The following is a 26,002-nucleotide window of genomic DNA, read 5'->3' as shown; positions in this document are numbered from 1 at the left end:
ATAACTCTGGTGGAAAAAGTAGAAGCTGCTTCTGACACGGAGGAGCTGGAAAACAAATGTAAGAGAAATTGGGGCTCTAGAGACAGCTAAAGTCTGTAAAAAAGAAGAGAGGACCGGGATCAGCTTGAGTCTGACACATGGATTGCAAATGCAAGGCTCAAGGGCTAGGCCTCCCGGGAGTAATGGGGAGAGCGCTGTTCGCCTAGAAAGGTCCAGTGACAATAGGGAGGGAACTTGAAGTACCTGAACCGTGTGGGCTGCGGCGTCCGCGTACGATCGTAAGCTCGGTGGAACACAGAGTGAAGCTGTGTGCACCGTGCTATACGACGCATGCCCAGAAGTAACAGATGCTGGTTTCCTGCGCATGCGTGGCAAACGCTGGTTGTCTGCGCATGCGCGTAGGGAGTACGACGCATGCCCAGAAGTAACAGACGCTGGTTTCCAGCGCATGCGCGGCAGACGCTGGTTGCCTGCCCATGCGCGTGGGAAGTAGTGTCCCAGGGCCCGAGTGCTCGCTAAGTCGCGAGTGGACGGAGTGAGCAAAACACGGGGGGAAATCCCATCTGGGCCCTCATGGCGCCGAGGACAAGTATTAGAATTGGTGATGGGGTTCAATAAAGATGAGAAATCGTTACTATCCAAAGGATTGTCTTTTGTCCCCACCAATCATACCGATTGGTTCAGACTCGACCAAGAACTTTCTCACTTCTACAGGACTAATAGAAGAAAAATCTTCTTTCTAGACAAAGAAAGCCCTCTAGAAATAGAAGACTCAGGATTAAGGAGAAAATCTAACTTCCTCCCCAGTGACAACGAAATGCCAGCATCTGTCCTCTCTTTTGAAAAATGCATTAAGCAAGAAATGAAAAAAGTCCAACTTATACCTTCGCATAAAAGAAACAATCTCTCACAGGGAGAACAACAAGCCCTCAAATCACTGTCAGGAAACTCTTCCATTGTTATCAAAGCAGCGGACAAAGGAGGTCTATGCAACCTGTGTTTGTTTAAAAATGAACATTTGACTGAGGAGAGCAAATAAAAAATACTCCCAGTCTTATATTAATTAAGTGTTTGTGGTATGTATCCTTTCTGCTTGGTACCTTCCCATCTTTCCTTTGGATTTATACGAATAAGTACTATAACAAAGGATTAGATACATATTAAATTTTATTTGCATTCCAATTACTTGCAATCAGCTTTGACTGTTTCAGCCAGGACTACCCCCCTTGTGTTTTCTCGCTAATGATAGCCCTTAGTCCTGAGCTCAGTTTGGGCTTTCCCTCCCGTATATTATATTTGTCATAATTGTCAATTACCGAACCCTAGTTCAAGAAGATACATTATGGGTGGTTTTGATGTGTCACAAACAGATTGTACGATTGTCCTTTTGTATATATGATACTGTTGTAGAATGCTCACTCTCTTGCGTCTCACGAGGTCTGGGTGACACACGTTGTGAGACGTCAGATCCAGTCGGCCGACTGAGAATATTTTGGGAATTGAACCTTGTGTCTGTCGTATCAGTTTGTGTATGGTGATTGTGCCTTGTTTCCATGCACAAGGGTCTTCAGGGCCTAGCATCTTCATGACCCAGGTTTATCCTGCAGCGTCCAAGTGTCTCAGTCAGAGTGTACCTGGGTAAATGTAAAGACACAGAAACTGTCTGAGATGTACCGACCTAGACCATTGTGGTTTATGAGATGGTGATGGTCAGGTCCTTCTTCTACTCACCAATGCAAGATGATAGCTGTTTAGGCACATTCCACGGTTCTGAAGACTCCATCGGTGCAGGCCGGGTATGGCCCGTGGGAGGATAATGGTTTGTTTTGAAGTTGACAATGGTCTCTCTCAGCTGCTTGTGTGCCCCTGTGTCTCACTGAAAGTGTACTGGTGCACTGGAGCACCTAGCCAGGTTATAGATTTGCTTCAGAGAACTGTTCACCAGACAGGAAACAATGTAAAGCCAGAAGAGTTAGAACAGCCAAAACCATTTTTAGAGGATGCCATTCTGTTATCAAGGCAGATATTTCTGTAATTCTCCTCTTCCAGAATGTTCTGATTAGCCTATATTTAACATAAGGAGTCTTTGTGAAACCATTAAACTAAGGACATGTTCTGTGCTTTAAAACTAAAGTGCTCATTGGATCCCACAATATTATAGCACTATAAAAAATGAAATGACAATGCAGTGGCTAGATAAGGCGTAAGGGGACAGGACAGAGCACAGCAAAGTGATATCTCTATGGCTACACCTAAGTGTCAGTGGCTTTTGTCTTGCACAGTTTGAGGCACAGTGTGGTCTTCTGTGGAGGCTGCCAGAGTTCGAGCACAATTTTGAAGTTGCTGCAGTCTTTCTTTTTTTTTGGCTACTGCAACTGGGAGGTGCAACTATATAATCATGGAGTGGCTGTCTGCCAGTGGGAATGTTTCAGACTCCAAGCTCCATCCTAAGTGAGCAACTGTACAATCCAGCAGTCGGCACGCCGTGTCCAAGATGCCTAAGGATAGAGAAGCAGGAGAGACCATCAATGGATTCCGTTACTGAGGCTCCGCAAATTAGGGGTGTGAAGGCATCATGAAGTATGACACAGACAACAGATTCAATATTAACAAAAATACTTTTATTAAATTACATGTCAGGATGGTGCAAGGCCTAACTTGCCCTATACTAAGGTGGGATTTCCATACATGAACAAAACTAATCAAAGTGTGAGCCAATGAGTTTAACTTAAAAGTCTGTGTCCAAAACCTATACTTGACCTCACAACTAAAGCTAAACTGTGTGTAGGGATAACAACCATAAACTGAACATAAACAAGTTCACAACAGTTTTCAAATTACCTTCTCTTGGACTCAAGGTAATACAGTTCCAAACCTCTCTCGAGGTACCATGTCCCAAGTTCGATACAGTCTCATGACAAAAGGTCTCAGGGTTGCCTTCCCCAAGTTCAATGTAACAGTGATCACAAATGAAATGGTCTTGAGTATCCGTCCTCAAGGTCATTTCCAACAATTCATCACAGCCCAGGGTTTCCTTCACCAAGGTTTAAACGCAATAATGGTAGTTTTCCTTCTTGACACTTTGCATATTTATCTTGACCTTTTCCAACACATTGGGGTTCTCTGGTCTGAGCGCAGTTGTCAGACTGCACGGTCCACCCATCACAGGTCAAGCAACCAGAAACCCTTAGTTTTCCTGCTCACACAGACGCCTCAGTATCTTGCCTCTGTGTTTTGATTTCATTAACTTGACTTCCTTGTGTCAGCTTTTTAGGTTTTCCATAGAGTACCCACATATGTCTAAGCCAATCCTTGGCATCTTTGTTCTGTACTTCGGGGTCATATTTACACTTCACTTTTGGGGACCCTTTTCCGCCCATTTGTGCGTAGCTTCTTTGAAGCATGCAGGTTATTGTCCATTATACACAGTTTTAGGGTTCAATCAGTTCCCTATTCAACAAAAGGTTTGTCAAACTTGACTTCAACTCTGTATTCAGAGTCCTTAATTCCACTTGATTTACTACTTTTTCAGTTCGTTATTCAGTATTGGCAATTACTGTACCTCGCACAACTTGCCTTTCTTACATTTACTTAGTATCACAAATTAATCTGTAACTGAAGCATTCATTCCTTCGTTGCTGCTCTATGCTTTTTCAGCCCACCCGGAGTGCCCCGGTCTCTGAGTGGTTTTCCCAGCACTCACCAGTCGTCGGCTTCCTCCTCGGTTGCTCTCACTGCTTTTCTCCTCTGCTCAAGTTGCAGCTTCTTTTTCCGTGAGCCCTGCTCGTCTGTGGAGTGGAGCTCGGCTGGCGCAGACGGCTCCTCTGCTTCTGCGAGGATGGACACAGCGTCCTCTACGCTCTGCTCTGCAGATCTATTTGCTCCCACTTTGCATCAGAGGCTCCCCACGGCTTGGGGATGTCAACCGGCCTCCCGGTTCCACCTCAGGGACCACCATGGCTGACTCCAGTCTTCTGGGGTTTCCTGCTGCTCCCTGCCTCGACAGTTCGAGGTCTCTCTCTTCGTTCACTTCTTGGTTTCTAATTTTAAACACCTGTAGTCCTTCAATAGGCCATTGTCCAATTCTGCCTGACTTTGATTAAAAGGACAAGCCTGGCCCACATAGCTTTTAGCAGGCATCTTGCTCGTCCCAATGCTAAAGTGGACATGGGAGTTGTTAGTAGTCATTACTCCTTGTTGTCTCTTCCTTGTCATAGTACTATTAAAGGACAAAGCTGGGGAAATGAAGGAAGATGATTTGTAATAGCAATAAAGGCGTGGGGGAGGTTGGGTTGACTGTCTATAGTGTAAGGGGGATACCATGTATTGCCATGGTCCTAAGTGTAGTAGTCGTTTAAAAAAGAAAAACGACTACAAAAAAAGATTGATTTAGAAAGACCGCTCCATGAACGCACAGAGCAGTCTTTCTAAAAAGAACTGTCACGCCCCTGCTGCACACAAGTGCGTGCAGGGGTTGACAGGCACTCCAGGACCCAGAAGCGGCGTCGAGGGAGAGGAGGTATGTTTCTCTGTGTGTTAGGTGTTTGTGTTGAATTGGGATAGGGGGGTCTTGGATGGGGTGCGAGGTGGTGAGGACCAAGGAGTGGTGCTTAAGGGTGAAATGTGTTTTTTTTGCTTTTTAATAGGTTGACTAAAATCGGGCACCCGAGGGTCAGGATCCAAACGCAATAGTCTTTCCCTGGCCACCTGCACAGAGGATCCCAGGGGAGTAGGAGTGAGAATACCCTCAGATTTCTCACAGGGGTCAGCTGCATCTCCAGAATGAAGGTTTGTCATCATGGCACCTAATTGGAGTATGTCATGCAGTGCAGCGACGCGGGAGTCGGAGACAAACAGACTGCCAGGTTATCAAAAAGAGCCCTTTGAACCCTAGAGACGGCAAACTAGTACAAACTTTGAATGAGACATCTAATGAAGGTTTCACCGAGACCCAAATACTTATTTGTGATAGTCCACTTGTCAAGTCTACGTCTGTATCTGGAGATAAAAGTGCTTCCCCCCCTGACGCCACAGGCAATGGTAACACTGTCGCCTGCGCTTGGCGACAGCAATGCTGCTGGTAGTGCAAGATGGGAGGCGAATGGAGTGGTGGTCGCTGACCTGGGGCCCTGTAGTCACTTTGACGAGAGGGGAGATTTGTGGAACAGACAGGGCGAGCAAAACCTGATCCCTACCCAGCTATGCCATGCAGATTTGGACACTGTTACACGGCAGAGTCACAGTGGCAAAGTAAACAACTTTTATTGACATTAAAGGCGTGAACACTTAAATTGTCTCATGCGGGGCAGAACGATAAGTCTAGTGAACTACAGGATTTTTTGAGCTGTGATCCTATATCTGACCCCATCACTGCTCCTAGGAGGCAACAAGTTGCCCGGTCGTCCATAAAGACCAAGGAATCATTCTTCAAGCAACACTTTTTCTAGAAGGGGGCTAAGACACAAAGTGGCAAAACAAAGGTGCTTTGGGAGGGGCGGGGGGATAGCCGACTCCCTCATGATCAAAACTACGGAACAGTTGGAGCTATCCTCTATGGTTGTGTCTGGTCATTTTTGCGAATTGGTTGGGAGTTCAGAGACCTATGAGTCAACAAGTTCTGCGCCTAAGTTAGACGCAGTGGACTGAGAAGAGGAACGAGGAGAGGCCACTAATAAGATATCAACTTCAGGGTCTGGAGCGCTAGACGCCTCACTGATTGAAGAAATTGCCAGGATTTCAGAGAGAATGGAGAAGCCTCATATGAGGGTCCCTTTCATCAATAAAAGGACCGGGCTTGTGGGGGAAGATCTCAGTGACAGCCCCGACTTGGCATCTGCCATTCGTTCCAGTGGAAATGTCTTGACGGGCACAGCTATTGAACCAGACTTGGAGCTTACACAATCGTCAAGAGATTTAGAAAGTGTGCTGTATATTATATTAAAATACATTGAAGTGGGAGAATGGGAGAAAAGACTCCCCCCAATCTCCTCGCGCCCCTGGCCTAGAGGATCGCGACCCAGACACGTGCCACAAGATGAATTTGCCTATCTACCAGACGACCAAATACCTTGGTACAGGAACATACGGATGTGCCCCCCAGCCTGCCCTGCTCAAGCCGACACCTGCGGCATGGATGAACTCGACTAAGCCCTTCAACAATAAGGAAATACATCGTTAGAGATGCCATGATGACCTAGCCAACTGTCAAGACCACCCGTGCAACCATGCACACTGGACACCCCCACACCAATCCACATGAAGAACATACTCAGTGCTATGACGTAGGTGACGGACACACCCATTGACGCGCATCTTTATTATTTTCACGTAGGTTCTCCGAAATGCAGAAACGCAAGACGCACAAAGCACTCGTCTACATGCTTGCTGACGCTTCTCCCGACCCTTGCATTGTGATGAAAATACGACAAAGACATGATACTGCCTGTGAAGCAATGTGACACCGCAACTTAAGTGCCATGCATTAAACATCCCCACCTATGCACCAGGCCCTAGTAGGCCGCAAGCAAGAGCCTCCGTGAACATTGGGCGAGCAAGAGTACAATTGCTGACCCTGCAGAACGAGCCCAGCGAGAACTGATAGCCAAGGGAGCGATGTTGCAACTCGTATGCTACCAGCCGACGCCAAGGTCACACCTGCAAGCAAAACCAGACACGCAGAGGCAAATACAACTTTAAATGTGCAGAATTCTGCCTCAGCCACGGTCTCTCCTCACGTGACCAAGCCAAACCTGACAGGATGCCAGACCCAGGAGGGAGAAGTTGACTGGGTCCCACGTTTGAGACACAGGCTGCAACAATGAAATGACCCAATGGACACCTACAGCGATGGGAATGGTCTGCTCTCAGGCATATGAGCAAATCCACGCATTGTCTGCACGAACACATAGTTACATATTGTTGCAAATGACAGGTACACCGCGAGCTGGGAACAACGATGGTCCCAGGCTGCGGGTCTCGCGAGGGGACCAATCAGAACATGGGGCACTCATCACTGACACCACTAACATTAGCCAATCATTAGGGGTCTTCGTGTAAGAATTTTCAAGTATCTAATAGAAGGGACAACCCAAGTATACCACCTGACTGACCCTTAACCACTAACAGCGTTCTCTATACGTATGCTATACTAACCCTACCACTCGAGCAACCAATCCAGAGTGGCGATAGGTTTTTTGCTAACTTTCCCAGGTGACGCAAGTAGCGTGTCATACTGAGGCAAAAAGGGGCCTGCGAGCCCCACGAATTTCGAGAGTCTGGACGGACGCGTACGATCCTAGACCCATCCCTGCCGTTATTCAATAAACAGCAGAACCACCTTGCTTCTTGTGTGTGTCTCATACTCATTTTTGGGATACGCGGGAGGAGTTGGGGCCTCCCAGCCTGGAGGTCCGCGGAAGGCCCAGCCGACCCCGGGAGAAACTCCCCGACAACATATTTATATTTTTCTCCTAGTGCAGTGTGCAGCATATCCCTTCAGCAGCACGTTTGTGCTTATTGCGCAAGTGTGATAATCTAGGCCGGCACAGAGTGTGGCGCGACCCTTGAGTTGTTGCTGAGTTGGGGGGGCCCCCTCAGAGTGTCTCGCAGGGGGGCCACCACATTTTGTGTTATGCCACTGTAAGAGATATAGGGCGGGAACCCTCTTTTTTGTTCACAGTGGTCTTTGTCCTTTTCGCTCATAGGTAACATAGGTAACAGAGCATGGGACTTAGATTAAAGATCTATAATGACATTGTATGTGTTTTGAGAACAAACTGACATTCTTTAGCACAAAATAGATGGATTCTGACTCTTTGGAAAGAGCTCAAACTGAAATTGGGCCTTTGCCTACCTGGGTTTTGCTCCTGTTTCTCCTGCTTCAGCTGCTTGTCAGCATGACGATTGACCACACAGGCAACTGGACATAGTGCATCTGGGATCCCTTCATATTGGGCACCTACAAAACAAATGTGTGTGAACCACAAAGCTGCAAAGTCTTCAAAGGCCTAGATTGTACTCTTAAGCACTCATTTGTATATTCATAGAAAGATAAAGAACAAAGAGATGAGTTACTGTCAATCGCCGTATTATATTTAAATGGCTCCTGTGGGCTTTGTGGTCCTTAGCACATGTAGCATAATCCACCCATGCACAATCCTGTCCATAACGCATACACTACTTTCACGTATGCTCTTCAAACAAGATTTCATCAATAACCTGCATTCCTTGGCTGTGGAATTTAGATCCATATAAGGAATTCTCTCATAAACAATAGATCGGTTTTATCCAACTGGCCAACCTTCAACGTCTCCAAGAAATTGCAAGGCAATATCCAGTATGTAGTGTGGTGCATTTGAGCCAACTAGTCAGCATTTTCCTCATTTGATAGTGCAGGGTGGCAAAAGCCTAACTGGCTAACAATAATCAATATTGGCAGGATTACAATCGGTGCTGGATTAACATAGACATAGTTCACAGATTTTAGTTAAAGCTGGTGGCCAACTAGTCTGCATTTAATGTGATCTAATGCAGGTGGTCTTGTATAGCGGCGTGCCTGGTTGCCACCATTAGTGGCCTAGCTGCACTTGTCTCAGTTAGAAAAAATGAGGGTTGCGATAATTAGTGGAACAGTGAGAAAGGCAGATGCAAAACATGTGTTGTTGATGGATGCAGGTCGGAAGTACCCGGTTCCTGAATACCAATCTGCTTTCTATGGGTTTGGCGGAAAAACCTGTGTGTGTGAAATCCAGAGGGAAGAGCCCAAGATCTAAAAGACTACAGCACTTTGGAATCTGGTTAACCGATGATATGGGAGAGGGCCACGGGACTAAAGAGTAGAGCTAAGTTGTGGCTTAGTAATTGTTGAATGTGCTAACGGCTAGGCCTCTTGTGGCCTTCTGTGGTGGTTTGGGTGTGTAGTATAAGGTGACAGTAAATCTTAGAGGAGATAAGGTTAGTCAGGGGAATGGGGAGTAGGTCTTACAAGGCCAAACAACCTGCAACCCTGCACTCCCACCACTGATCTCTTGCATACAGGTACCATTTCACTAGCTCACTCTGCCACTCACTGCCTCGCGCTCTCTCTCTCTCTACCTCTCTCTCAGGCATCAATACATTGTATCACATGTGCAACAAAACAACAGCATAGGGTTATGGGAGGCAAGAACATTTGGTTCAGGGAAAGGGCTACTTTAACTTTATGGATTATCTTTATCAGCTCCAACATGATTGCTGGATTAGTCCACACTCAGGGTACCCCATATATTTATAGTGATGTTTTATTAGCACCTGGGTATCCAGGGCCAGCCAATTTTGAAGTGCAGAACACATGCTTTATTCAGTTATTGAAGGCGGTATTTCACAATGTGGGTGGGTACCTGAACTCTGTTCCTCCCTTTTCTGTGCCACTTTCTCTGCAGACCAACCCACCGCAATCACCATGCCTGTCAACCTTAGACACATTTACCTTTTCTTCCACCTGCCACCAAAGCACAACACCTACATCCACACAGGCCATCATCACACCCTTTTCCTTTGCAGCCATGTGTTTGGTAATACTTTGGTATTGGTGAGCTTGCATGCTTCCTGTGGGCCCGGTTTTCCCCACAAATAAAATGCCATTAGCATCGGAGTAGATAGTCTATAATGCATCATTCTGAGTGCTTCGCTCAGACCTATTACCTGGGGCGCCAGACTATTGCCAACAAGTAAGGCCCTCAGAATGCTGCATTAAAGCTTAAATAAGGCATTACATTCAGCCCAACCACATTTGCAAGCGCTTATTTGACAGATCCAAACACCCCTCTTCAAGGAATTAGAGTTGGACCTCTAAAACACTGAAGCTGCCAGTTCTCTTCCTTAATGAAAACGTAAGTTTACCCTACAACTTCTGACACTGGCCACACATACAGGACCAGGAGGTTCAGAGGATTGGAGATGTGGAAGCCGTAAATGATGTTAGGCGGATCACATGCGGAAGTTGGGCTTAGAAGATATACCACACCTGAGGCTCGATTCCTGTTGAAGCTTTAAAAAACAGAGCACAGCCAATCATCAGAGATTCCTAAAATGGATGAATGGTACCGCTGCCCTCGAAACAATCATGAGTGAGGCAATTGTCCAGGAAAAGGTCCGTCCTGCCTTGAAAATACCTCCACCGGGATGTACACTGAACCCAGACCACAGAATTGTGTTGCACCTTGGGCAGAGGAGGTTGGATTCTTCTGTTCACCTTCCACTCTTTATACTGCACAGGCGCAGAGCCAGGAGACCCATCACACATATTGATGCTGGGTAAAGAGGACTACCTGCTTATGGTTCGAACAACAGTAGGGTCTGGTCCTCTTGAGTCAGGATGGAAGATGCATTCAACACCGAATGTTGGCCCTCTGAGGAATGCAATACTACTGGGTTGCAGTGTGGTTATGATACATATGACACCAAGTCTGTGCCCTCTTGGAGATGCAATACTCCTAGGATCCAGAGTGGGTTATCTGCCTGCTGGAGATAGAGAGAGAAGGCTGGATAAAGATGGAACTGCTGCCATACCTTGCCAGAACAGAAACCTCTCATCTCAGAGACCACTGTGTCCCAATCGATGGCCAAGCTAGGAAAGTTGTAGATTGTGGGCAGGAATAATTATTTGCAAACATCAAATAGTGGTGGTCCAGCTGGAATGGAGAGGAGTGCACACTGAGCACCCCTATGGTTGGAGAGGATGGAACAGAGGTGAGGAAACCCCAGACAAGTCAGTACTGAAAGTAACAACAAGTGACTGGTCTTGATGCCAATTCAGTTGTACTGAATCTGTCCTTTTGATCTAAGTGGCTTTATTCCCCTTAGGGCATTGCATGTTTAATTGCCTCAAAAGGTTTACAGGTATCCTGAGCTATGTCGTTGTTGTTAAACGTTGCCTGAGGTTGCCAGGTTGTATTGGTTTCAGTGTTCTTCTACAGTGCAGGAAATCTGTTGCATGTATAAACAAACACAAATTGACTATGTGAAATGAACTGTGTTACTGATTACTGAACATCTTTAATGAACTTTACATGGTGAGTTACTTTGAACTAGTAATTGCTTCAAAAAAGGTTTATCTGTGTATTCACAACTGACCTTAGGAAAAACAGACTAATAAATTACTTACTGAGATATGACTCAAGGTGATATAAAGAAATCTTATATGAACATGTACAGTGGTTTTGGGAACAAAATGAACTGAAATGAAATGCTAATCTTGCTGGAGGAGGGAGTAACTGGAGAAGAGAGTGCATCCTGCCTTAGTCTAAAGCCCACTTTGTAAGGTAAAGGGGGACTGTGAATGGAGCCGTGTGTGAAAAAGAAAAGAAAGAAAACAAAATCACAAAAGTAAACGTTTAATAAAAAGGTACAGCATATATAGATAAATGTAATCCAGGAGAGATGGCCCGCAGGGATAATGCATTTTCTGTTACTGTACCCCCAGATCTGGGTTCTAGGAAAAATAGGAATATGGAGGAAAGAAATAGAAAACACTATGAATTGAAGACAGGCCTACTGACTGTTGGGGGGCTGCAGAAACCATTTCTGGATAGGGAGTCTAGAATAAGAGTGGTGAGGGGTACACTACTGAAAGTCGGGGGCAGGAGGGAGACTGCTGGTGCTTCTCAACCTATAAGTCAGACTGGAGGTTGTGTGACTGTGAAAGTTATTGGGGAGGTGGCTGCGAGCCATTGGGTTAGAGAACACCTGTACCAGTGATCTTGTGTTTATTCTTGACAGTGTTGCGTGACCAGCATCAACTTGAGAGATTTCTGTGCATCTCTCACATACTGACCTTCCTGTACATGAAAGGAATTAACTTATATTAACTGTTAAGTACCCCGAGGTACGGATAGCTGCCAGGGACCAGTTTGATGGATCGGCGTGCCCACCATGCAAGAAGGAGGTTCCAGGATGACGAGCAGTGAAAACAAATAAAAAGGAGAGCCTCTTGGCAACCTAAGAACTGACCCAGAGCAGTCTTCTCTAAGGGACGAGGGTCATGTAAGGGAGGGCTCCCCTCAGGCAATAATAGGCCCCCCCATGAACTAGTAACTCAAGCAAATTCTCAGCCATGGGCAAGGTAAATGAGGGGCCAGGGTCGGTGGGCCTCTGGCAGTGGAGAATAATTTAATAAGGATAAGATCCAATATACTATGTGCATATAATAATTGCTGGTAGAGTTACAAGAGTTGTTTGTTAAAGTGTTTCATATTTGTGCAATATAATAAACAAGAAAAAACACAACAATACAGACTTTCCACTGCTTACAGCGTGCTGGATTTGTGTCTCTGGAATTCGGCAGCTTGTTATTCGGGTCCTATTGACTATTTAATCAATAGGTGGAGGCGCTGTTTCAACTTAAAGTACCCCACATAGGAGTTTGCTACGGTTAAGAGGAGACAGAGTCAAAAGACTCAGACACAGCCATATCTTGTTTTAATGCATCCCTGTTAAGGGGTGCTTTACATTGGTAGAGGAAAATCTCATTATGATACGAGGACGAGGTGAATTAGAAGGCACATTGATATAGAGAATATGGATTCTACACACCAGCAGATAAGTTGCTGAGCAAAAATGTACAGCAATGTACATTATTGACAGATTTAAAATTAAAGAAGCAGGGTGCAAGAGAATTAAGGATAATGATGTTGTATGATGGTGGGAGGGGGGTACCTCCCACGACAAGCAAGGGTTTTATCAGAGCCAATTTAAATCACTGAATATTGTGATATTTTAATTCCTGGGTATAGGGAATTCCTGTAGAAAGGCACCAGGATTGAAAAGGAGAAGGAACAGGTGGCAGTGCAGGGTGAACCGAGGTCAGATCCATTAGGTTATGCTTGGGCATATAGTTGGAGAAGAAGTAAGATGGGGTAGTCTGTGGATAGACTCAAAGACTAAGAAGATGACTTTGAATAAGGTTTGATGGTACATGTAAAACCTTCCAGCATGGAGGCAAAGGGAGGAGGTGGGAGAAGATCGGTATGGTATTATTGAAGGTAAGAGTACCCAATTTCCATACTTGTTGCAGGGAGAGAAGGAGAAGAGGAGACGCCCCAGGACTATACTACTGAAGCACAGTCAGTACATCGAGTCAACTGAGGACAAGAATAGAAATTGAGGCTTTAGCAGAGCAATAGCAAAGGTGCAACTGCTATTTCTAGAGATTAAGGAGGTTTGTGGTAGACACCATAGCAGTTGAGGTCATGAAGTGCAGGAGCTTGAGTTCACTGTCCTACATTATCACAAGGTATTGAGCACTGCGGATGGCATAAGGAGATCAGGGGGAAAGGATATGTGAGGGGGCCAGGTGAAGGGGCAGGGCACCTCACGCAGGAAGGGAGGCTCCTCCGATTATTGGAGTGCCATCTTGTGGCGGATGGCAGAGAGAAAGTCAGATGGGCTGATAGTTCAGAGTGAAGTAAGGGTGGGAGAAGCTGATTTGGGAGTCATCAGCAAACAGGTGACAGGAGGATTCATGGTGATCTATGGCAATGCCTCATCTCAGTGACTAAACTAGCTGCTTCACTGCACATGCAGAACATCACATATTTTGAAGCTGCTTATTGGGTGGCACTCACCCCCATCATGTGCCTTTGCGAGTTCCATTTCATCCAAGCCATGTTGGTCTTCGTTTTCTGCAGTTACCCTTAACAGGAGATCCGGAGTGAAAGCAGGATAACCTGAAAGAAAATAAAACACGTATGTATTAGAATGACATAGAAGAAGATGTCACCCTTCTGTCAGTATCTCACATCACAAGTGTTGGATGTGATTTCCATTTTTTGGTTTGTTTGTAACTATACTTGGCAATCATGCAAGGAGGAAACCTAAAAGCAACAAGTTAAAATTCATACAAAATAAATTCAAGACAAATAATTTTTGTAAGGGTAGAACTTTGATGGGATGAAAGGCACAGTGGACGGCAACTTGGTTCCTTGTGCTTTTCGTAGAATTAAAACAGATGACACAACAAGGATTATTATAGGCAGGACCTGAAAGTCATAAACATAAAAATTGGCGGGGTTATACAGCTATTGGCTAAGAGCGTACCCAATACACTACAATACACTTGTACATACAAGTAAGTAAAAAAAGTATGGAAAAGGAAAAATCAAATCAGTGTATCGTTTATATAGTTGAAATAATATATCATGCTGCAATATAAAAAACAACGAGTAACATACACCCTGTCACATTAAATAATCTGCCCCAGCCCTAACAATGGACACTGGTGAACTTCTGAAGTAGAGGAGCATAAATGATATCCACGATTTGCTAAAAGCCAGTCAAAAAGAGTGTTTGGGGCCTCTTCCCACTGGTACCTTTCATAAAAATGGGTTAACAAGCAGCATTTGACAGCTCAATGTTTGTATGAAATTAGATTTTTTTTAAACAAATAAGTTCTGTGGAACACGAACAATATTCTGGTTCTTCAGGTGCCAGACCCAATTAAACGCTGGTATACCCCAATGTCACTCACTGCCCCATATGTAACCAATGTCACACTCACTTCCTCAGTACTATCAAACCACATGTTCCAGTTCTGCCTCTTGTGGCTCTTAGTGCTTCATGTGGCTAATCACTGCTCGAGGTCTGGCCAAGTTGGCAGTTACTGCCCATATACAGCCACTTGCGGTTCCCACCGTCATAGTTTGGTTCCATGTGACTAACTGCCTCACCTCTGCCCCATGTGATTCTCCCCACTCCAGTTCAGCATTTTGCAGAGCTCTTAAAAATAAAAAGGGGGAACTAAACCAAGTAAGGCGGGATGGCTACTGTAAAGCTTATAAAGGCATATGTAGCTCAACACAATATATGGAAGTGGAAGTATTTCACTCCTTATTTTTTAAAATTAAGAGTAAAATGATTTCTTTGGGCAGTATAAATGTAGGTCGTATTCTCAATGGGAGTATTTTATAAGCGGGTAAAAATATGTTTTAACTGGAAAACAGAGATGTTTTTGTAAGCATTATTTCTTTGCACCTAGTTATTTATGCACATTAAAAGATACACGTTTACTTCTTCCAATCAGGCAGTAGTAACAGTAGTTTCTTCCTGTGTTACTATGTGCACTACAGGTCCAATCATATCTACGGACCTCTGTGGGTGAAAGCAGGGGCGCAAAGTTCTACATGTCTGATTCCTATTTTTGTTGGGAGTATTTGTACTCCCTATTTTTATGGAGTATTTGCCTATTTTTAGGGAGTAAAAGTGTCCGATAAACCCCTTATCTGTAGGGCTGCCTGACCCGTTACTTGAAACATGCAAAACAAAACATGGCAGAGCAAATGCGATTAACTGCTCCCACTAGCCCAGGTTTTCCAGTCGGCTCTTTCGCATCTGCTCTGCCTTCTTACCCGAAAGATCATACAAAATACACACAAAAAAGTCATTCAAAAGTAATATTACTCTGCAGCTTCAGAGCGGGTCATGCCCCCCCTCCCTTTAACAGGTGTTATAAAAGGGAAATTATGAGATCGGAAAAACGATATGTGCTGAATGGCTAGATATCTTGCTTTTTGTCCATTATCGAAAACACTTACCTCAGGAATGTAATATTACCAGAGTTAACGAGACTTGATCTCCTTGGAGCAAAATAGTCCACCATTCCTCGACAGTCAGCCTGGTAAGATGCAAAAAGAATTTGCCCAACCACCTCGTTCTTTGCATTTTTAACACTGGGCACACTAACGTCAGATGGAACAATGTTTCATGGTGTTCTTTACATAGTCTGCATTCATAATTTCAGAAGTTTTTTGCTTTTCTTATTTCTGTAATTTCTCTGGTGGGCATCGAATTCAAACGCAAACGCAAGCGCAAGCGCAAAAATGGGCTTCTCAGATGTGTGCTTGGGAGTTTTTCCAGATATCTTGACGGTTTTCCTCTGGGTCTGTGTTCCAACCCCTTGTGACCATAAAGATTCATTTTTCTCACCATTTCCCGGGTATTAATCCAGTCTTGATCGAATAATTTTCGTTTCACCATTTCCTGGATTTCTCATCAAGGTGTCTTCTGAAGAGCTCAGGTCATGCAGAATATTTAAGCAAGAATGTTTCCATGCCACGAGGACCGTTTCAGTGTTGTGCTGTAGAGCTTTGTTCAGCACTTTAAAGCCGCCCTGTGGTGCTCCCAACAAGCACTTTCGGAAAAATACCAACTTTTTCCATTGGGTAATAGAGTAGAAGGAGACGAGACCCAGTTCTTCTCTTATTAACTGGATGGGTAAACTTGATGGCAGTGAGAGAACCGATCTCCAGAATATGCCCTCCAGTTTGGGCCATATAGACGCTGGCAAAGTAAATGAAGCCTCCGCTCCATATGTGACTATTGGTGCCACTAATCACAGGTTGGAGTGAAAACGTGCAGTGTTTAGCTTGAATTAATGCTTGCGAGGCCAAGTTTCTGATCTTGCATCTTAGACTGACCTCTGAGGTGCATCCACTGCACTATTATTTACACACATTCCTAAATAGATATTAGGAACATCAAAGATTTTTTCTCCCTTTATGTACCCTGCACGTTTAGTGGATATCCTCTGGCCAGTTTAACCCCCACAGGTTCAGAATTCTTGATATAGCAACATTTACTTTTAGTCCATTAGCATCAACATAAGCAGCCAGGGCATTCAGCTGTCTTTGCAGCCCCACTTGTGTCTGGTCCAAAAGGATTAAGTCGTCCGCATAAAGCGGACGGCCCAACGACTCTCCAGCAATTCTTGGGGTAAAACTTCTAATATCATCAAATGCAATGGATACATTTCAGTAATTCTGCAGTGCACGCTACTTCCACAGTTCTCGCACAGTTTAAATTGTGGAGTTCTTCCTACTGTTGTTAATCCTACATGCTAAAGCTGCTTTGCCTAGTGAAGCGGCACTCTAAAACATGCTTAATTATTCTTTTTATTGTTTACGGTTTACTAGAAATCTTTACAAAAAAACAAAAGTATAAAATCAGTAAAGTTCCACATAAACATTATTGCCAAAACCACATGTAAGCATAATCAGTGGAATCCCTCTTAAGCATGATTCATTAAATATCTCTGTTGTATCTTAGAAGAAATGAACAAATAAATATAATTCACATAAAACTGAAATCTTGACTTAAAACCTCCAACAACATTCATCTTTCTGGTCCCAATTCTAATTTGTTTAGGACACTAGATACAGCTGTGTCCAATGAGGTTTGAGCCACCCCCACAGGCAGCATAACCAAAATATTTCGCCATTCACCTTAGATAAATCACAGGCAAACTTAACAAAATATGCAACACAAAGGTACAGTAAGAGGGGCATTCTATCAAACATTTCTAATGTGGTTTGAACCTTACACAAACGACAATATGAACAGTCAGAGTCAAAATGTTCCTTCTCAACTGAATTTCCCTCGTATGCAGAAGGCTCCATCTGAATCGGTGTAGGTTATCCCTGTAATGGCGGTTAAGAAAAATGTTCAGATAAGGGGATGTCATACCCCGCTTCTTGTGCTCTGCAGACAAATGACTTAATGAAGGATAGTAATGGAAATTGTCTGTAGTAGCACACCAGTCCTGCTAAAAACACATGTACTGAACCTTTCCCGGATTAACCCTTGCACTGTGCATCCTTTATCACAGAGCAACGACTCACAGTAACCACTCATTAAGCTGAATATAGGCAGATTCTTTCCATTCAATTAGTTTTTGATGGCGTTGCATAAAGTATTTATTTGGGGAAAACAAACACTTCGATAAAAAGATAAGAGTCTTCATTTCCTCCTAGCTTGAAGGGAAAAAAATCCAAGATCAAATAGCACTGGCTGGAATAACATTTGGTACTGCCAGCGCTTTACGCCATCTAAAAGCCTCAATTTCTTTCTAATACCTCTGGGGTACATTACTCTGCACCATATAGAAGTATTGCTGACCAAATCTTCTGTCGATTTTAATCATTTGGTTCGCCAATAGCAATACCTTTTGCTTCATATATAGCACAGATAGGATTTATAAGGAATCCCAGTGATAGGAAAACCCAAATACTATAGGTTTTCCTACCTAGTTAGGGCTACATTCTCTAAATTCCAAAAGTGTAAACAGTGTTTATTATTCTTTGCAAACTGCAACATTTTGGTTTTAATTGGATTTACCTTTAAGAAAAAATTGTTTGCGTACACAGAGAAAGCGGACAGTCTTTGCAGACCTATCAGAGTCCTATTGAAAATTATAAAGAGGTCCTCATAGGCCAACCATATAATGCTCAAGGATCCCATCTTTGGCGGGACAAACGCCACAGGACTCAAAGCCCCCCCAATGTATGAGACAGAGGCTTAAGAGGCAGGGTGCCAGCATACAACCCTGCCTCAGTACTGACCTAGTAAAAGGTGAACCTGGATTGTGGAACTCTCATGAAGACCAATAATAATTCTAAGTAAGCCAAATGGGATCCCCCAGCGTGCCAATTTGGCCCACAGATGTCTTCGGTCAATGCTATCGAATGCGGCCAATATGTCTATTGACCATATATGCTGAGGTCTCCTTTTTCCAAGTAGAGTCTTGCAAAAATCTGACCAGGAATCCATTGAAGTTGTGCTTTGAGCCCTGCAAAACCATGCCTGCAGCTTGTGAAGTCTCCCCACTCTACTAGCCCAATCTCCAAGATGACTTACCAATAGGGACACAAAGAGTTTGCTGTCCGCATTCATAATTGATATGGGGCAGTCGTTTTTAGGATTATTCTTCACGGCTCTTTTCTATATTGGTATCACATATGACATCCTCCAGAAGAGAGGGAAACATTCAGTTGCAACAATGTTTTTAAACATAATTGCTAAACTACAGAACCAGGTCCCTGAATCGGTTTGAAATAGTTTGTTAGACAATAAAATTGGTCTGGGAGTACTTGTATTACTACAGCACATAATAAGGACTAAGACATCTGTCTCAACAAAAGCTAATTCCCACTTACTTAGGTCGCCTTTGGGGTATTGAGCGGGCCCTGTCTCCTCAATGTGGTTCGATCAGTAAACTTCTTCAAAATGGCATATCCAATCATGTACGGAAACCGCATTGGATTGCTTCATGGATTGATTCATTTGCTGGGAATTTATCACCTGCCAAAATGCACATACCTTTCTTTTTCTAAGCAATTCTATCATCAATTCTGCATCGTCTGCAATAAAGTTGCAAGATATTGTTTGCATAGGTTTTTGTACCTTTGCTTGACTTTTCTGGTTATAGGTCAAAGGATCGAATCAAAAGGACCGAAAACCAAAGGGTTGAATTATTATTATTTTATTTTTTTGAGGGGGGGGTCCGCTCCCCAAACTCCTGTTTTTGCTGTAAAAAACACTTTTTTTGACTATACGAAAACCAAAAAAAAGATAATTAAAAAAAAAAATTCGACCCTTTGGTTTTCGGTCCTATTGCCTCGACCTTATTGCATTCAATCCTTTTGGTGTCGAACCTTTGAGCGGACAGCAACTTTTCTAATAAGCAACATTTCTTGTGCCATATTGTTAACTGCTTAATAATTGATCTTATACCGTTTCTGTAACAGTTTGATCAAATGCATGGAGATGTGGCTATGTTTGTATCATGTTAGTCTTCTTCAATTTTATCACAGGGAGGGCGGGGGGTGCTGTTGAGCAGGCACGGCTAAGGACGTGTATTTCTCGAGCTCTGTAGAGGCTTGCAATATCCTGTGTTACTTCAGCCTGACCCTGCATGCTAACTGACTAAAACTGCATTCTTCCACCAGACGACGGTGCCCTGAACTTTCCGCTTTTTCCCCAGGTCCCAATCGAATGGCGGAAACACGACAAATGGCCCACGCTCGCTCACCCCACCGGTGTGAATTCGCCATCTTGGGTCGGCATGCCGGACCGGAGACTACAGCATAGCTCTGCAAACTGTCTTGTTGCGGGAACGGAAGTGCACGCCAGGTCACTTGAATCGGGCTACGTACCCCTGTGTGGGTGAAGGTAAGACACTGCTACCACACTGAAAGGTAGGACAAGGGCGACAGGTTGATCCTGCCACAATAAAGGGGGCTGTGTTCGCCTTTTCTTTAGCCCCTCTGTCCGTCTGCTCCCACACCTGCTGGGTCGGGTCATCTCTGTGCCCGCGCCCATGTACCCAAGGCATCTGGTTCAGTGGCAGAGCCCTCCAGCTGTCTCCATACAAGGCTCCATGCTTGATGAAGACCAAAGTAATCACTATCTGGAGCAGACTTCCAGACACGTTGGTCATCGCAGATCTGCTATATTATGCCTGCTGACTTCTCTCTTTGTGCACCGCTTATGCTCGGAGGACTCAGAGATTGACACTTTTCCCTGGTGGGCTTTACTGCTAAATGCTGCAAAGATCTGTTTCTCCCCCTACCCCTTGGCACAAGACTACATTCTGCAGGACACCGATGGACTGGAGAGGGGTGGCGGACACCTGCGGCGGCCTGCGCTGGAACTAACTGGGCTACACGCCATATCCCTACCCACATCTGTGATACCAGAATACTCCTCTGTGCAAGCTGGCTCCCACCTGCCTCTGATATCCTGGCCTGTGGCAAACACATACAACTATCCTGGAGAGGGGACCTGCCAGACAGTGTGCGTCAGCCGAAACATTGTCACATTGTGCCTTTGCGACACATCATGGTTTGACGGCTGACATGTCAAATTAGACACGCATTCCTGGGAGACCATGGATTCGAACTGGGGCTATTGCCAGCACTCAGAACCCTTAGCACCTCTAGATGTACATCACGGTCAAGAAATTTCTTCTCAATTGAAAGGGTGCACTGAATCCCGATCGGCCTGCCGACTCCCGGGTCTTCACCCCACACTGTGATAGCCAAGCTTCTAAACTATCGGGATGCTCTACTTCAGATGGTGAGATTGAAAGGACCTATAACATACAATGGTGCCAAAATCTCTTTCTTCCCCGGCTATACTAGGGAGGTTCAGAAAGACCGCCAGACCTATAGCTAGGCCATGGGGTCAAAATCGCTCTCTTCTTCTCAGCACACCTCAAAATACATCATAATGGAACGATTCTGGCATTCTCTGACCCCCGAAAGGTGTGTGGGCAGAGACAAAAGTGGGGAAAGACCCCAGTTAGTGTAGGTGTGGGGATGATACTACAGAGATACGTGACCGAATACCACCATGTGATGTGCCGATGTCTCAGTCACCTACAACCCTCCCTCCAACAGATGCTTCCATCATGGAATGCAGGCTGAGATGTCATGGATACTGGAAACCTACTGTCCTGGCGGTGGAGAAGATAGGCCATGACCATTGCCTGTTCGCATCGGATCGGACTTAATTAACTGGCCCCGACGGGGACAATGCCCCCCCTTTTTCCACTGATTTTCTTGATCTGATCCTTTTTCTTCCTTTTGGGCTCTGTTCGTACCATTACTCAGACACTGCATTCTTTCTCTTTAATGTCAGTTTCATGACTCTTTAGTCACCCGTTTGGGTGACAGGTACTTCAAGTTGGGGTGAAGTATGGGGCGAGGGGTGGTTGCGAAGTTGGTAGTCGAATTTGAAGTGGCTGGTGCATATGCTTTGGATGTATTTGTTAAATCAGACACAACCCCCTCTATAAGACCTGATGGGGACTGCTAGAATGAATAGGAAACAAACTGATGTCATGGAACGTGAATGGCTTGTGTTCTCGGGTTAAGAGGGGCCTGGTTCTCCAATTCCTCAATAGATACTCCCCAGGCGTGGCCTCCTCCTTGAGACACATTTAGCAGGCTCACACAGAAAAACAATGTTAAGCGAACAAACTACAGAAGCACAACATATGCAGGCTTCTTCAGAGGCTCCCTTTGGGTGTTGATACTTATTCATAAACTGTTGCCTTTTAGGATCCTTTCTGCCAAAACGAGACCCACAGGGTAGATTTGTCCTGATTGTAGGGGAAATATGGGGGACCACTGTTAGTATCCTTGCTGTCTATACCCACCCTCCGTTGTCAATGGACCTCCTAAAACCCATTCAAAATGTATTATTCCCCCATCAGCCTGAATTATGGATCTTGGGTGGCGACTTTAAAGATGTTATGGACCCAACCATAGACCTCACTCAACTACCCACTGTATCCACTAAAGCACGCACTTTTACAACTGAGTTAGACTATTGTGATGTATGGAGGACGGTTGCAGGGGAGGACTGGTCCAGGAGACCCCTCTCACCTGCGTTTTCTCCCCAGGTGAGGGCTATGGCTCATTGGGCGTTCCCTCGTGCCTCCCGGGCCCAGGTGGAGGAGGGCTCACCCGCTGGAGACATTGCCCACACGTATTGATCGCCCATACAAATTTAGCTAGGCCCAGAAACCATTTTTTGTCTGGTAAAGATGGTGTGAGCTCAGCGCACTGTAGCGCGGCCCCCACCCTTGGAGAGTCTCATCCCTGTTGCCGCAGCACCCTGGCAGATCCGCTGCGAGCACGTTCCCACGAACAAGACGGACATGAGCTAGCGCAATACGCTAACATTGTAACAGTTCGCCTCCCGCAGTGTACTATCACTATCAGCATGACCCGGCCAACAGGCCTGAACAATGAGAAGAACGGTAAAATGGTCATCTGATGGCAGACAGTCTTAATATATATGTATATAGTAATGTCAAGACCACTTGCAAAGTATGCTTCTTCCACAAAATCTCTTATATTACAAACGCCTGTAGAATGTATTAAAATGAGAGAGCATGCTCCCATGATATAAGCAATGGCGAGCTCACACCATTACAGGTGGATGATAATAATAAAGGAACGCTCCAGGGATCTGTTTGTTGCGTGTATCACTGGGCAGCCTACCTCCCTTGGTTTTGCGCCATAACTAAGCTAATGCTGCTAGAGTACACGAGAAAGCGAATGCAACTATACTATGAACTCATGTAAAGGATGCGCGAGAATGCACTTATCATGTGTGTATGTCTAAGCCCCTCATGTGCCACCACCGTCACGTACAGTGGCGGGTCGTTTTCTATGTACTCCACCGACCCAACTACTACCTCATCTACTGCAAATGTATATGCATGTAACTAAAATACTGTAGCTGCTAGAATATAATGTACAAATATGGTGCTCGGACTGGGTATAATCGAGACACATCCAGCAAAGTTTAAATGCATGTTTTGAAGCGATTTTGAATAATTATTATAGAAAGTGTTCAAATGTTTATGATGTCTTTACCTACATTCAGCAACACACGAGGGAGATACCTCTGTGAATGCGTACAAGGCCATTTCCCCCTCCCACCCTGCGAAGGCTGCCAAGACATGAGAACAGAGGCCCGCTCTGCGCTATCCCACCTCCCCCGACCAGACTGGTGCCGCTTCAAAGATTCATAGCCCCACTGAAGCACCCAAGGCCGCGACCAGCCACCTGCATTATTTACAGCACAGCAGTAAACCTTTGTCTAAACTCACGCGCCCCCTCGTAAACCCCACAACCCACCGGACCGTCTTAGACTTATGGCCCTGTGTAATCAGGACACCCAACACTTTGACAACACACAGCGGAACATCCATAACAACTTCTAATAAGACAGAAAGACCTGTACCACCCGTCCCAGGCCCCGAAGCTTAGCCCCTCGACCTATGGCCCCGGTCAGCAGGACACGGGTAACCAGGCCTCGATGTATTACCTCCAGACCCCTCACAAGGTGCATTCCTCCTGTGTTGCATTAACCTATAGAATAACCTATTGGAAGATTTACTAAAGAGAATAACACTGTGAATGACTGAATGACTGCGGTGTGTATGGCCGAGGGCAAGTAAGTCAGGAAAGGCATTCATCTCTGCCACAGGCCGCCTCGGCACACCAACACCGCCCGGATGAACTCAAGCCGACCGGCCAGGCCCAGCCCAACCCACGAGGGTGACCAGTGACGTCCTCCAGCCAAGACCAACCACACCGCAGCAGCACCTATAGTTAGCCGTCGCCACCCAATCCCAATGAACTTGTGCCCCCTATAGTATGTAGGTTTTGATGACGTTTTTTGTAAATATATACGCCTGTCTTTGCGATTGTCAGACAGAGCGCTCTCGGAGTTTGCAGAGTTCTTTGCATGCCCTATTCTGATTGATAAACTCCCATTTACGCTCACCCGCACTCTGTCTTGGCCTTATTCCCATTTTGGGAGAGTCTTTCATTGTCTCTCATTGCGGGGAGGATCGTGCTGTTGGGGGACGCTTGCTTTCAGTGGTGACCCCGATAGCGTGATTTTTATTCCTTCCTAACTCCTTATAACCGTCCCCTTTTGGCACGAGAATCTCCGGTCGAAAAGGGATACGCACGGTGAGCCGGCTCCGGGAGGCTGCCCGCCAACGGCGACCGGTACACTAAGAAGTGCGCACTCAATAGAGAGGGGGTACGGGATCCCGGTTGAAAAATCCCCTTTGAGTACCGCTCGCCAGAGCCGGGGCTGACTGTAGAGCTGACGGCGACACTGCCTGGACGGACCCAGATTCGGAGACTATCGGTTCAAGACGGGCACGTGAGTACTGAGTGCGAGCGATTCTAAAGGGAGCGGGGAAAGAAGTGTAAGACAGATAACGAGAAGGGGGGGGTACGCAGATCTTCTAAGGATCATCTTAAATTTTCCTTGCTTTTTCTTTGCATATGGCCATTAGGATCAAGAGGTGAATAAGAGATAAAAGTGACGGGAACCTAGCTCCGAAAGGGGGTGGAAGGCGGCGCCGCATAGTGCTATCTTGACTAGTACTGGGAATATATGAAGAAGTGGAGTATAAAATAAAAGTGTTCAGCAAAAGGGGACACTGAGAGTACATTAGTGACCGCTATTACTTTTTTCCTTTCTTTTCTTTAAGGGTAGGGGGAGAATAAAGAACTGTGATTAGCACAAACTTAGGGAGACAGTAAGAGAAGATGAGTCCTACTAGAAAGGGGGGAAAACAGGTTAATATCTATATATATATATGTGCATCCAGATATTCAAATAAGACGAACAGGGACAGCCGGCTAGGGAGGAAAGGGAGGACAGCTTGAATGGTGAATTGAGTGGTGCCAAGGGGTGTGTGCACCTCGTAGGTGCTAGAAGACATTTTTGATGTTGTGAATGTGTAAAAGCGGTTGTACATGCATAATAGTTAAATGGTCATGGTAAGTGTGGTTGGATAAAACCTTTTTTTCCCTTTTAAGACAACGTCAATATAGTGAAGTGAGTGAGTACCTTTTTGATTTCCAGGCTGACATTGTCAAAATAAAGGATGGCTTGCTCTTGTATGTGCCCCGCAAAGAGAACAGAATAGACATTGTGTACGGCCAGTTTTGTATTGTGCAGTCAGGGAGGGAGAGAGCCCAAAGGGACCCAACATTGAATGCGAAGTAAAATATAAAGAATAACATCGATACCACATTTACATTGTAGTTGCAAACACACTAAGACACACCAGCACTAGGAGGGCACAGAGATGGGGGCTGAAACACCCTTATCGCATATTTGTAAGAATCTCCCGGGATACGTGGAGCGGATTAAAAAATATCACGACCAATGGGTGACCGAGCTAAAGGGGGAGGGGTTACCGCAGATTTGGCCCGAGGGAGGGTCATTTGATAAAAGTGTTCTGGATACGGTGGCCACATGCATTTTTCTAAAATACAAAGGAAAACAGCTGCAAAATAGGAGGGAAATATTAGATCTTTGGAGGTTATTTGAAGAGATACCACCGCCTAAAACACCAGCATTAAATCCTGACCTCCCGTCCACCACAGACAATCCACTACTAATACAAAGAGATGTCAAAGAAGAGTCAAGTGTAGCGCCACCAGTAGAGGTAATAAGTTTGTACCCGATATTAAAGAAGCCTGTGCCCGCAGAAGGGTACAGTGACCCCACTTACATACCTCCCCCGAAAGATACTACACCCCACCGGCCCACGGCACCTCCGCCATATGAAAGCACGAGGGAGCGAGCCCAGGCAGGCACACAAAGGGTAGATATAGAGAAGCTCACAGATGATTTAGAATCAAGACTG

At 45.2% G+C, this 26,002-nt stretch overlaps 1 protein-coding gene across 7 annotated transcripts in view; it reads right to left on the bottom strand.

Annotated features, from left to right (window-relative positions):
* Positions 1 to 26,002, bottom strand: part of LOC138527208 (zinc finger protein 718-like) — a 561,133-nt gene that overhangs the window by 158,386 nt on the left and 376,745 nt on the right. For 6 of the 7 annotated variants that reach the window (XM_069638322.1, XM_069638323.1, XM_069638321.1 and 3 more), the window contains 2 exons: positions 13,602 to 13,703; positions 7,853 to 7,957 (listed from right to left, as the gene is read on the bottom strand). In XM_069638322.1, coding sequence (XP_069494423.1) covers positions 7,853 to 7,957; positions 13,602 to 13,703 — 207 coding nt within the window. Of the gene's footprint in view, positions 1 to 7,852; positions 7,958 to 13,601; positions 13,704 to 24,111; positions 24,207 to 26,002 lie in introns of those variants that run through there. The other variant, XM_069638330.1, reaches the window with a different exon arrangement.

The sequence above is a fragment of the Ambystoma mexicanum genome, chromosome 1q, assembly GCF_040938575.1.
Source record: "Ambystoma mexicanum isolate Mex_15411 chromosome 1q, UKY_AmexF1_1, whole genome shotgun sequence".
Taxonomy (NCBI): domain Eukaryota; kingdom Metazoa; phylum Chordata; class Amphibia; order Caudata; family Ambystomatidae; genus Ambystoma; species Ambystoma mexicanum.
Note: the sequence above shows the minus strand (reverse complement) of the source record. Positions and strands in the feature narration are given on the sequence as shown.